Source organism: Melanerpes formicivorus, unplaced genomic scaffold (genome assembly GCF_026170545.1).
Source record: "Melanerpes formicivorus ecotype bairdi unplaced genomic scaffold, bMelFor1.0.p_v2 SCAF_58, whole genome shotgun sequence".
Taxonomy (NCBI): Eukaryota; Metazoa; Chordata; class Aves; order Piciformes; family Picidae; genus Melanerpes; species Melanerpes formicivorus.
The window spans coordinates 1244556-1257707 of NW_027142410.1; the positions used below are offsets into that span (position 1 = coordinate 1244556).

A 13152-nucleotide genomic window follows, 5' to 3' on the forward strand; every position below is an offset into this window, starting at 1 on the left:
AATGCCTACCAACCATCTTCAAAATTAGATTGCATGGGCCATCTGTCTTCCTCTGAGTTACTACAAATGCTGCACAACTGAGAAACCTTCGCTGTCTAGGGGCATTTGTTCTGTGGTGAAATGTAAATTGCCAGAGCAATCTGCGTTGTCAGGAACACCGCTTCCCTCCTCGTCCTTGCTTTGTGGGCACACTTTGGCTTGTTCCACTCAGAGATTAGATAGAGAATGCATAGGAAAAGGTTCTCACGCTCGAAACAACAAAGCAGCATTCAGGGCCAGGCATTTATTTCCAGAACATACAAGGTCAATGTTAGCTTGAGGAGACCCAGGGACTTGTGCAGCTGATTGGCTGATCTGTACTTGCAAGAGCAAACAAAACACAAGGATGTATCATAGTATCAGTCAGAGTTGGAAAGGACCACAAGGATCATCTAGTTCCAACCCCCCTGTCATTGGGACACCCCATACTAGATCAGGCTGGCCAGAGCCTCATCCAGCCTGGGCTTAAACACCTCCAGGGACAGGGCCTCAACCACCCCCCTGGACAACGCATTCCAGGGCTTCACCACTCTCATGGGGAAGAACTTCTTCCTCATGTCCAGCCTGAATCTCCCCACCTCCAGCTTCATTCCATTCCCCCTAGTCCTATCACTACCTGACATCCTGAGCAGCCCCTCCCCAGCTTTCTTGTAGGCCCCCTTCAGATACTGGAAGGCCACAATTAGGTCACCTCGGAGCCTTCTCTTCTGCAGACTGAACAGCCCCAACTCCTTCAGTCTGTCCTCATAGGAGAGGTGCTCCAGCCCTCTGATCATCCTTGTGGCCCTTCTCTGGACACCTTCCAGCACCTCCATATCCCTCTTGTGATAGGGGCTCCAGAACTGGACACAGTACTCCAGGTGGGGTCTCACCAGAGCTGAGTAGAGGGGGAGAATCACCTTCCTTGACCTGCTGGCCACACTTCTCCTGATGCAGCCCAGGATCTGATTGGCTTTGCAGGCTGCAAGTGCACACTGAGAGCTCATGTTGAGCTTTTTGTCCACCAGCACCCCCAAGTCTCTCTCCTCAGGGCTGCTTTCCAGCCAGTCATGACCCAGATGTATGTGAAAGGTGTACTGGAGAGAGGGGGTCTGTATACAGAACTGGTGATAATTAAAGCCCCATTTTAACTTAAGAATCATTGGGAATGATTGGATCTTTTCATGGTTAGTAATAGAATCTACAGCAAAGGTAACTGAACATGAGCTTGTTAGGCTGAACACCGCTTGTTTCATACTAACGCCTGTTTGTTTTGTTAGAGATTACATCCGTTGGTCTATTCCCTTCTGTTTGGTACAGTGCAGAACCTGTGTGCTAGACTGTGGATTCCAGAGTGCTGTGTGTACATCTGATAACTCTTTGGTGTCTTCTAGGGTGAAATGGAAATACCTGATGGCCCAGATTGGCCGAATAGAAAGACCTTTTAAAATCACCTTGCTGTATTCAAACTGTGGAGCACAAGAGACTGGAGTACTGGCAGTGGGCTCCTTGCAACTCAGGAACTGCATTCATGGTATGTTACAATACAGTCAGGTTTGGAATAGCCAAATGCAGTCAGAAAACAGAGCTGAGTTTGATCATGGAGTCAGTTGGATTGGATTTAAATGAAAGCTGAGTCTCTTCTGGGGTTTCTGATGGTGCTTACCTGTCAAGGGGCATATTTTCATCTGTTTTATGGCTGTGCACACATGTGTATGTCTTCCTAGGGCAGAGCTGAAGCTCAGAATTATAGAACTGATGTTCAGCTTTACTTTGCTTGATCTTTTTATGAGAAAACAGCAGGACTCATGCTGCAGCCAGCAACAAGGGAGGAGAAAAAAAAACCCATCTTTGCCTAGATTATTTTAGCAGCTAATATATTTCTTTCTTAAATAACAATGAACTAAAAGACTACCCTGTGTCACTAAAGCATCTTCTGTACCAAGGCTCTGTCTTCCAAATCAATGGAGAAAAGACACATTCATCTGCACCCTATGGGGTCTGTCTGTAACTGCCAGGCTGAGAACTACTGCTTAAAAACGAAAAACAATGGTGTTGCAATTATTTTCTCCAAAAGTTCAGAAATCCTTAGTCCTGTTGTGAGTCTCATGCAAATGATCCTCAGTGGCTGTGCAGAACCTTGCTAATGTCATTTAGGCTTCTTGGAAGTCCAGGAGTCTGCCAGTACAGGCAGCTTGCAGGTTGGAGACATAATGACCTTCACTTCCTGGGTTTCATGCATCACTGTAATGCTGTTGCCTCTGTTTTGCAGGCACTGTAGCAATAGCTTGGAATGTAATGCAAAAAAAAGCTTCAAATGTAGAAAAAAGAGACTGCTGGTTTCACAGAGCTGTTTCATAATATATCCTGAGACTGGGTTTGATCATGGTAGAGATTTAATTTTATTGCAGTCATTAATCTTTTAATTTAACAGCCATTATGTTTGTAATGTAATTTTTTGGGCAGTCATGGAGTTTTGAGGGAATGCACACAGCCTGAAGCACTATGCTAAACACCCCCTAAAGAAGCTGAAGTGTGGTCTCTTCTGACCTGGTCTATTCTATTCTATCCTATTCTACCTATCACAACACAGTGTCATGAGGAAATACAGTCTCAGACTGTGCACCTGGGTTGCTGCAGAAGTGTACTTTTCTCTTCTGGAATTTGTTCTCTATCTTTCACACTTTTTTCCCAGAGCAGTAACAATCTGAGCTTCTATACAGAGCAAGCCCAGAAGAGACCTACACAAACTGGCAGGTCCATAACAGATCTGTGCATGCACACATCCATAGGGCAGGCTGGGCACATCAAGTCTTGTTTTTTGGGAAACATCAGGCTTGAAAATTGTGTTCAGCCTGCTTGCAGCCAGTTAACTGCTCCTGGGCTGTGACTGACTAGGCTAGCTTGGTGCATGAGTAAAGTTCCTCCACAGTGAGCTGACCTGCTGGGGAAGCAGCTGTCTTCACAGGCTGGGTGCCACAGAGCTGGCACAGAAACGTGTCAGCAGGAGTGTCAGTTAAGTGTGAGTCTCAATAGGACACAGCAATGTGTCTGCTAGGACCAGTGAGTGCTCAGTGGGTATCTCTGCCTCCAGCAGCAGCATTGTGCAATGTGGCACAGCTGCCTGGCAGGTGCACAGTGACAGGTGCAGAAGTGAGAAGCACTCCATGGTACAAAACTGCAAGGTCCTTTATGAAAGGAAAAGTGATTATCAGATAGCACAAGCACATCAGAACACAGTGCATTAAAGAGAAAGGAGCAATAAATTTGGTCTCCATGAGAGCTGAGGTAGGCTGCAGGAATCTCAGATGCTGGGTAGAAATCTGCAGGGGAAAGATTATGAAAGCTGGTATACCTAAAGGGTCATACACATTCTGCCAACTGATCTCTGGGCCTCTTTCTCTTTTTCTGTCAGATAAAGAAAACCAAGGTCTTTCTACATATGACAAAGGCTCCACCCTCCCCTGTCTTCATGGAGGTTGTGTCAGCCACCTACAAATCTGCGAATTCCTCAGTGATTGCCCTTCCAAAGAACAGGAAGGAGTGGGGTGTGGTGAGTATGTGGCATGGCGCTCTGTGGGAGCCTTTGTCCCATTAGAAGAGATCATTTAGACTGAAAAATAAGTGGAATTGATTCCATCTCTAGCTTAAGGCACTATTTTGTGTGCTGAATGAATTTAGCTTATTTACATTAATTGGATATCAGAATTCTCTTTGACAATTCATCCTATATAGGATAAAATGGATTTAGGTTTGGTTTTGTTTTGTTCAAAATACTGCAGGAAAAAGCTCAGTTGTCTGCATTTCATAGTTTCTGCTGCTACTTCAGAGAAAGACAAAACCTTATTTACATGTCTGTAGCTAGGTGAGAAATTTCTTCTGGACCCAGGGTCTGAATCTCCCTTGAGTGGAAGGTGCTGATCATCTTTCTAGTGCCAGCCACCAACATGGTCATAAATCTGTCCCCCCTGCAAGACCCCAGTGCAGAGTTCTTCTTGAACATCATGACAGAAAATACCCCATGAAACAGTTTATGTGGTGCTAAGAAGCATAACTTAGCTTTGTTGCAAGTACAGTGGTAGAGAGCTAGAAGAACCTGTTTATTGCTCTTCCTTTAAGAGGACAAAGAAAACTCTGTGATGCCTGCAATTCTGTATACAGCAAGGCCTTTACATACGTAGGTCAGCCATTTACCCCTCTTTAGGTTGTGGGAGCTGCAGTTTTGTCGGGTATTTAAAAGCAGGGCAGACCTGCAAAGCCTCAAGTATCTTCAGAAGCAAAGTGTTGGCTTTCTGATGGTGACTCTGGAAATAAATGAGACCTATTAATATTTTGGCACTGAAAAACCTCATAGCACAGGTTGGGTAGCTTAGACAATGAGTTTTGGCTTCTGCTGCACTTTGTGTTGTTCCATAATCAGGTTTCTCCTGTTTTCCTGCTTTTTCTTATTCTGCATTGTAGAAAGTCTCCCAGAGGGCTCACATTGCTCTTTTGAAGAGGGTCCATGTGGCTGGACACTGAATGAAACTGCAGCATCAACTTGGTCTATTCAGGGCTTTAATGAAATTACTCAAGATGACTCATTTGTAGGGTCTACCTTGCAAGCCACTGGTGGTAGGTTCCTCATAGTTCTTTCTTACTTTCTGTATGTGTATATGCACGTATATATGTATACAATAGCCTTGAACTCAAGTTTTCCATATTGGTTTAACATTTTTGGCATTGTTGCCAAATGAGCTTTAGCATCAGTACTATCTTTAAAATTAGCTTTTAAGCATAGTCAAATATTTCTCTATGAAACTAATTCTGCAACAAGGTTAGCAGGAAAACCATCAGACACTAGGATGCTTCACCATAACTATATAAATATCACAGTATCGCCAAGGTTGGAAGAGACCTCGAGGATCATCGAGCCCAACCTGTCACCACAGACCTCATGGCTAGACCATGGCACCAAGTGCCACGTCCAATCCCCTCTTGAACACCTCCAGGGATGGTGACTCCACCACCTCCCTGGGCAGCACATTCCAATGATTAATGATTCTCTCCATGAAGAACTTTCTCCTCACCTCCAGCCTAAACTTCCCCTGGCACAGCTTGAGACTGCGTCCTCTTCTTCTGGTGCTGGTTGCCTGTGAGAAGAGACCAACCCCTTCCTGGCTTACAACCTCCCTTCAGGTAGTTGTAGACAGCAATGAGGTCACCCCTGAGCCTCCTCTTCTCCAGGCTAAACAACCCCAGCTCCTTCAGCCTCTCCTCACTGGGCTGTGCTCAAGGCCTCTCCCCAGCCTTGTTGCCCTTCTCTGGACACATACAAGTGTCTCGATGTCCTTCCTAAACTGAGGGGCCCAGAATTGGACACAGGACTCAAGGTGTGGCCTATCAATGCAGAGTACAGGGGCACAATGACCTCCCTGCTCCTGCTGGCCACACTATTCCTAATACAGGCCAGGATGCCATTGGCCTTCTTGGCCACCTGGGCACATATATATATAATTAATTCTCTTTATGTATTGTTCTCCCCTCCTTATTCCTCTTGTGTGCTATGCAACTACAGAGTCCTTTAGTAGCAACAAGATAACTGCTGCATGACAAAGCAAAAATGGCCCAACAGAGTTAGGCAGCTCATAGAAACAAACCTTTTGGAGACCCTTGCCAAATCCTGTGAGTGGGTTAGGAAGTGCATCACATGTAAGCATATCCCAAGGCCAAGTGACCATACACATTCTGTGCCATAGAATATCACAATAAAGAAAAAGCTTGGTAAATAAGGAGTAGAGTAGAGTAGAATAGAATAGAATAGAATTAACCAGGTTGGAAAAGACCTTTGAGATCATCGAATCCAACCTATCACCCAACACTATCTAATCAACTAAACCATGGCACCAAGCACCCCATCCAGTCTCTTATTAAACACCTCCAGTGATGGTGACTCCACCACCTCCCTGGGCAGCACATTCCAACGGCCAATCTCTCTTTCTGTGAAGAATTTCTTCCTAACATCCAGCCTGAACCTCCCCTGATGCAGCTTGAGACTGCAGCTTGCTCTGGTGGAGGGATACCAGATGCTTACATGTTCAGGTTGAAAAGTCAGAAGTGTTAGCACAGATGAGCCTTGCCTCACAGTTCCCTGTCAAAGTTAGGAGTGCCCATATGAGTGTCCTGTTTGTCTTTTGAGAGCTTGTATTAACTGTCCCTGGGAACAAAGATGCAGATAAGCTCTTTTGCCCCGTGTATGACTCAGCAAGAGCCATTGATGCTAATTGTGTAAGAACTGGGGCTGATCAGGAGTTTACTATATATTGTTGTGAACCCCTGTGTGGGGAGGTACTTGAGGGGTGTCTGAAGTTTAAGCACCTGTGCACCCAGGAAAGGGTTTAGGAATCTTGACTTGTGCTGCTGAAATGTAGCAGAGTGCTTATTATATCCTCGCCAAGAGATTTGTTGGTAAAGATATCATCTTATTTACTCTGTGCCTCAGCACAATGATGTTAATTATGTCAAGAGAGTATAAAAATAAAACCCCAAATATCACCTTGTCTTTTCTGATTCACTGTTCTTTTCACAGGACACTTCCTTTACCTGCGAGCAGAGAGCAATCAGACAAGTGGTATGGCCAAGGCTTACAGTACCAGCTTACCAGCCAGCATTGCCTCTGGAGAATACCAGGTATATCACTCTGTCTTACCACCTTTGTGGAGTTAACCATCAGGCTGTAGGCATTGTTTGCACAGTTATCCCATTCTCCTGTGCCTCTGCACTGCATGGAAAGCAGGCTAGACTAGACCAGACCAGACTAGACCAGACCTTTGAGATCATTGAGTCCAACCTATCATCCAACACCATCTAATCAACTAAACCATGGCACCAAGCACCCCATCCAGTCTCTTCCTAAACATCTCCAGTGATGGTGACTCCACCACCTCCCTGGGCAGCACATTCCAATGGCCAATCACTCTTTCTATGAAGAATTTCTTCCTAACATGCAGCCTAAACCTCCCCTGGTGCAGCTTGAGACTGTGTCCTCTTATTCTGGTGCTGGTTGCCTGGGAGAAGAGACCAACCCCCACCTGGCTACAATCTCCTTTCAGGTAGTTGTAGACAGCAAGAAGGTCTCCCCTGAGCCTCCTCTTCTCCAGGCTAAGCAACCCCAGCTCCCTCAGCCTCTCCTCATAGGGCTGTGCTCCAGACCTCTCACCAGCCTTGTTGCCCTTCTCTGGACACATTCCAGCAAGTCAACATATTTCCTAAACTGAGGGGCCCAGAACTGGACACAGTAGAAGAAGTAGAAGAGCTGTCTATACCACCTAGCTAGCTATTGGTTGAAAACTGGAGAGGTGAGGTGGGGCACATCCCCAGTAAGTGAAAGCAGGAGACCCAAGGCAGCTCCTCAGTGTGGAAAACTCTCCCGTCTAACTGTACAAACTACTCCTCTGAAGGGTGCTGCATCTGAACCGTATGGGGTGGCCTTGGCTTATGCAGAAGGGAGCTGGCAGTCTGGGCTGCTGAGCCATTCAATATACCTACTACTGAGATTTCACTTCATAAATCCTGCAATACTTCTGTGGGAGTTAACAGACTTGACAGTTTCACTGGGAACAGAAGTGTGAAGTTAGTAGGCATTAGATTTTCCAGGAATAGATGGAGATAATAAACTTCTGTTCACAATTTTTCTGGAATCTCAATAGGTAAGGGCAACCTGTGACAGTCAAAATCACATAACCTGCCCTCAGCCCCAAGCTCTGCAAATTAAAAAGGAAGCCCTGAGATTCTGGAAATAAAAAAAAAAAAATATTAAAGGAGCTTGTGTTTAAAACACTTCAGAAAATGAAGCTGCAAGTTTGAGCTGGAGTCCAGCCCTGCTAGGGGAAAACAGAGAGCTTTGATGCTTCCTAATTAGAGCTGGCAAAAGAAATGTAGCACGTGTGCCAAAAATGTAGCTTCAACCTTTATATTTATTTATAAATCCAGGTCAAGTTTGCTGGGTAGTTCCAACAACATAAAATGTGCTTGGAGAGAGATTTACAAAACCAGGAGAAGAATCAATAACTCTCGGTTATGGTGTACAGGTCACAGGAGAGCTGGACCCGTTCTTGTCTCCATTGGCAAGGATTTGAACCTACATTTTGGGAGCAAGGAGCCTCCTGTGATTACTGCAGCACCTGTGTGTGCACTTCTTTTCCTGCCAGTGCTCTTTGTTATATAAAGAGCAGCTGAGTGCTCAGAGCAGTGGTGGAAATAGCAGTTGTCTTGTGATACGTGGTAAAGTGGAAGTGGTTGCTCCAAAGAAAGAGGTACCACAGAATCACAGAATCAATAAGGTTGGAAGAGACCTCAAAGATCATCAAGTCCAACCTGTCACCCAACACCTCATGACTACTAAACCATGGCACCACATCCAATCCCCTCTTGAACACCTCCAGGATGGTGAGTCCACCACCTCCCGGGGCGGCACATTCCAGTGGCTAACAACTCTCTCTGTGAAGAACTTTCAGTCCTGCTTCAGCACACTCACTGGCTTAGCAGTTAGGTTTCTGACCTGACATATCGTTACTATGGTCTAAATGTTGCTTATGACTGGGAGCAGTATATTGATTGAGGTTTCCTGTCTCTGGAGGCAGCCTAATTCCTTGTTTCAAGAGCATACGGGGTAGGGCAGCTCTCCCTTCAGATTGCTTCTGTGCCCTACATAGTGCTTGGGTATTGATAGAGCCATATCAGTGCAACACATTAGATTTTGGGGTTACAATCACAGAATCATAGAATGCTTTGGGATGGAAAGGTCTTTTAAAGGTCATCTAGTTCAATCTCCCTGCACTGAGCAGGGACATCTTCAACTAGATCAGGTTGCTTAGAGCCCTGTCCAACCTGACCTGGAATGTTTCCAGGATCTGAGCTTCCGCCACCTCTCTGGACAACCTCTGCCAGTGCTTCACCACCCTCACTGTGAGAAAAAGTCTTCCTTCTATGGATTCTGAATCTCCCCTCCCTTAGTTTAAAATCATTACCCTCTGTCCTGTTACAGCAGCCTTGCTAAAAAGATTGTCTTCATCTTTACCACCAATCCCCTTTACATACTGAAAGGCCACATTTGGGTCTCCCTGGAGCGTTCTTTTCTCCAGGCTGAATAACTCCAACTCTCTTAACCTTTCTTCATAGCAGAGGTGTTCCATCCCTCTGATCACATGCATGGCCCTCTTCTGGACCTGCTCCCAGAGGTCCCTGTCTTTCCTGTGCTGAGGGTTCCACAGCTGCACACAGTACTCTGATTGGAGTCCCACCAGAGTGGAGTAGAGGAGGAGAACCACCTCACACAATGAGAATCCTTGAAAGTTTTAACCTGTGGTTCAAACGCTTTCACAGGAATCTTTAAGCTAACCACTGGAATGCAGTTAGCATTGTTTCATTGCAATAACCCACCTCTTGTTGAAACATTTAATCATTCAACAAGTCCAAGTGCTGGGTGCTGCACCTTGGCCACAGCAACCCCATGCAGGGCTACAGGCTGGGGTCAGAGTGGCTGGAGAGCTGCCAAAGAGAGAGGGATCTGGGGGTGCTGGTTGACAGCCACCTAAACATGAGCCAGCAGTGTGCCCAGGTGGTCAAGAAGGCCAATGGCATCCTGGCCTGCATTAGGAATAGTGTGGCCAGCAGGAGCAGGGAAGTCATTGTGCCCCTGGACTCTGCACTGGTTAGGCCGCACCTTGAGTCCTGTGTCTAGTTCTGGGCCCCTCAGTTTATGAAGGAGATTCGAGACACTTGAACATGTCCAGAGAAGGGCAACAAGGCTGGGGAGAGGCCTTGAGCACAGCCCTGTGAGGAGAGGCTGAGGGAGCTGGGGTTGCTTAGCCTGGAGAAGAGGAGGCTCAGGGGAGACCTCATTGCTCTCTACAAGTACCTGAAAGGTGGTTGCAGCCAGGAAGGGGTTGGTCTCTTCTCCTCTTCTCCCAGGCAACCAGCACCAGAACAAGGGTACACAGTCTCAAGCTGTGCCAGGGGAAGTTTAGGCTGGAGGTGAGGAGAAAGTTTTTCACCGAGAGAGTCATTTGTCATTGGAATGTGCTGCCCAGGGAGGTGGTGGAGTCACCATCCCTGGAGGTGTTCAAGAGGGGATTGGACGTGGCACTTGGTGCCATGTTCTAGTCATGAGGTCTGTGGTGACAGGTTGGACTCGATCATCTTTGAGGTCTCTTCCAACCTTAGTGATACTGTGATAAAGCAGTCCTTGAGTCTGTGTTCCTCTGCTTTACTACTTCTTGTTCCTGAAGGAGATAACAAGTGCTCTCTCACCCAGATAGTGACTGAGGCTATGGATATTTTCATCAGTGGTTGGAGAGCAGCTGCTTGACAGGAGTGTTGGTTCTCCACTGAGGAAATGTGCTAGGAGCATGATAGCTATACATGAGCAAAAGGGGTCCTTAGTGGTGAGAGTGTTTTAAAAGTTTGACCCAGGATCAAGGGTTTGGTGTCTCAAATGCCCATGAAGAGAACAAATAAGTGCCTTTCCTTTTTTATCACGGGATACCATTCTTTTTCTGTTACAGATCCAGTTCTCAGTGCATGTTTTTGGCAGCTACAATGGTACCATCTCCTTCTCTGTCAGGGAAGAGATAAAGGAAGCTCCAATCGCCTTGCCAGTGTGGGAAAGGGCAGGCAGCTGGAGTGATCACTGGTTTCTCATCACCTTACCAATGCCAGTGCTTCAGAACCGGTAAGAGCTCCACCAGCAGCATAAAGGGTTATCTATAGATTTACTCTCTTCTTTGTGAAGCATCACTTTCATGCCTTCTTCCAAGGCTATTTCTAGAGGGGGAAAAAATACAGGAGTACTGCAGTTCTGCTTACTGAGGGAATATTCTGTCATACATGAAAACACAGAGCTCAGCACAATGACATGCTGTGTGCCTGCATAGCCATGCACAGCACAGGTACTGGAAATAGCAAGTGCCTGTGCATAAAACATTTTACCAGTCTGAGAAAACCAGTTTACTGAGTGCTCCCAGTAAGGAAGCAGCGGTGGTAGCAGAGCTGCACTTTGTACTCCTGCAGTGAAAAACAGCCACGGGAGTCAAATGATTGGTAAAACCACAGTTCAGCCAATACAGCTGTCTAGCCTAGGATCCATATAGATGCAGCCTAGGCAACTGAAGATCAGCTTATTGTCACAATTGCCTAGACAAGCCTTACACAGAAGTTATTCATAGTTTTAGATGTGGAAATTCAGCATGACTTTGGTTTTCAAATATTGAAGACTTAAAGGATTTCAACCCAATCTAATTTTAATCAGCTATTTCTCTTTCCTCACCCAGTATCATTTGATCTCAAGCCACCTAGCTGGTGTTGGCAGCTGGTTGTTTTGCATGACACAAATTGTTACTAAACTGCTCCAATCTGGGTTTTTTTTGCATCTCCCTCAGGAAGACCTGCTTCTCATGGCACTTAAGACAAAAAACCATCAAAGTCTCTACAGTGAATACTGTAAATGAGAAAATAGCTACCTATTATTGACAATAGATAACTCCTCAAAACTTCACGAATTGGAAAGTGTGAGAGAATTCCTTTTTAACTTCCAATATTCTCTGCATCTTTGTTTAAAGAGCTAAGGGATTTGGGTCTGGAAGTCATAGCAATTCAGACCCAAGCAACAGTGAAACCCAGGGAGGAAGAATGTTGTTCCACCTGTTTTCTGGTTTCATTTCATTATTGCTTTTGGTCTCAGCATTATCATGTGCTCACCACACACACCTTTGCCATCAGCTATTCCTTTAGGATAGGAAAGGTCTGCACGCTGGCAGTGTATTTAATATTCTTGTCTGACACAGTCTGGAGGGCTGTGGATTAGCATCTGTTTAGTTCTGCATATGTAAAGTATGAACAGTAAACTTATCCAGAATAGCACTTTTCCACAGGCACTTTCATGGGGACCTAATCACAGCAAATCTCTTCAGAGATATTTAAGGCCTTGTGCTTCCTCTGATATACGGTCTCTTATTGTTCCCCCCTGAAGCCTCTGATTTCTGCACCAACCCTCAGTTCTCAAGTGAAATAGATCTTGTGGTAGGAGGGAATGGACAATAAGAGGCTTTAAGGAGCCAGCATCTGCATTTAAAAAAACCCAAATATTCAAGTACTGTGATGTTTGAACAAGTTAGGCACTTAGACAACATGAAGGAAATAGGTAGGTCATGTGTGCATGTGCTATGACAGTATGTTTCGAGCAGTTCTATCTTGTTTTGATTCATGTAAACTTTTTGGATGCTGTTTCCAAGTAGATTTAAAACTGATGTGACACAACAGTGTCAGTCACTATGGGTGAGGCTGGCACTGTTCAACTTAGCAAGCAGAGCTGTGCTACCTGAGCTAGCCAGGTGACCAACAGAAGTAATGAGTGCTTGTGTGTTGCACTGACCCATAGCAGAAACAGAAGCAGCACACGCTATTGGAAGGTGTTGCAGCTCTTTGCCCCAAGTGATGAAACCCTGATCTAGGATACTTATTCTATCCCAGGCTTCTTGCCTTGTTCCTTCCATGCTCTGCTCCTTCTGTCCCAACTCACCTGCCTCTGTGAGCACTCAGTGCCTTTCTTCCTTGGTTTCACATCCTTGGTCTTCTTTCTCCTTCAAGCTCCCACTTGTCTCCTGCTTCCATTTGAAATTTCCTTCTCCAAACTCCTCCTTGCTTCTTTTTTCCATCCCTCTTCCTGCAGGCTCTTTGCCTCTGTGTGTCTGTCAGTCACTTCCATTCTCTTTCTGGCTATCTCTTGTGCACTTCTATTTAACTGATGCCAGACCTACAGTAAAGGTTTATTCCCAGTCTTCCCCTTTGACTGGCAATTCATTTCTCTCAGCAGATCTCAGGCCCAATACTCCTTCACACCCGCTTCAAACCCCCCTGATGTAAAGTTCCCAGTGAGTTCTCCGACCCCCTCAGGATGCCTCTTTATTCACTCTGGATTCAGTTTAGGCAGCTTTTTTTTTTCCTTCTTCTTTCTCTTATTTACCAAAATAAAGAAGGGCTGAAGAAGAAAAAGTGTGTTTATTAGTTTGGAAGGGCAGTTCTCACTGCAGGTACCTGACACAGTTCATAACAGCACAAAAAGTACCAGGTAACCGCAGACTTGAAGCTATCCTGGGA

The 13152-nt window shown here is 45.6% G+C and overlaps 1 protein-coding gene across 2 annotated transcripts in view; it reads left to right on the top strand.

Moving 5' to 3' along the window:
• LTK (leukocyte receptor tyrosine kinase) overlaps positions 1-13152 on the top strand; it is a 125147-nt gene that overhangs the window by 66574 nt on the left and 45421 nt on the right. For both annotated transcript variants that reach the window (XM_068161420.1, XM_068161421.1), the window contains 5 exons: positions 1413-1552; positions 3434-3571; positions 4480-4632; positions 6587-6687; positions 10563-10729. In XM_068161420.1, coding sequence (XP_068017521.1) covers positions 1413-1552; positions 3434-3571; positions 4480-4632; positions 6587-6687; positions 10563-10729 — 699 coding nt within the window. The remainder of the gene's footprint in view (positions 1-1412; positions 1553-3433; positions 3572-4479; positions 4633-6586; positions 6688-10562; positions 10730-13152) is intronic.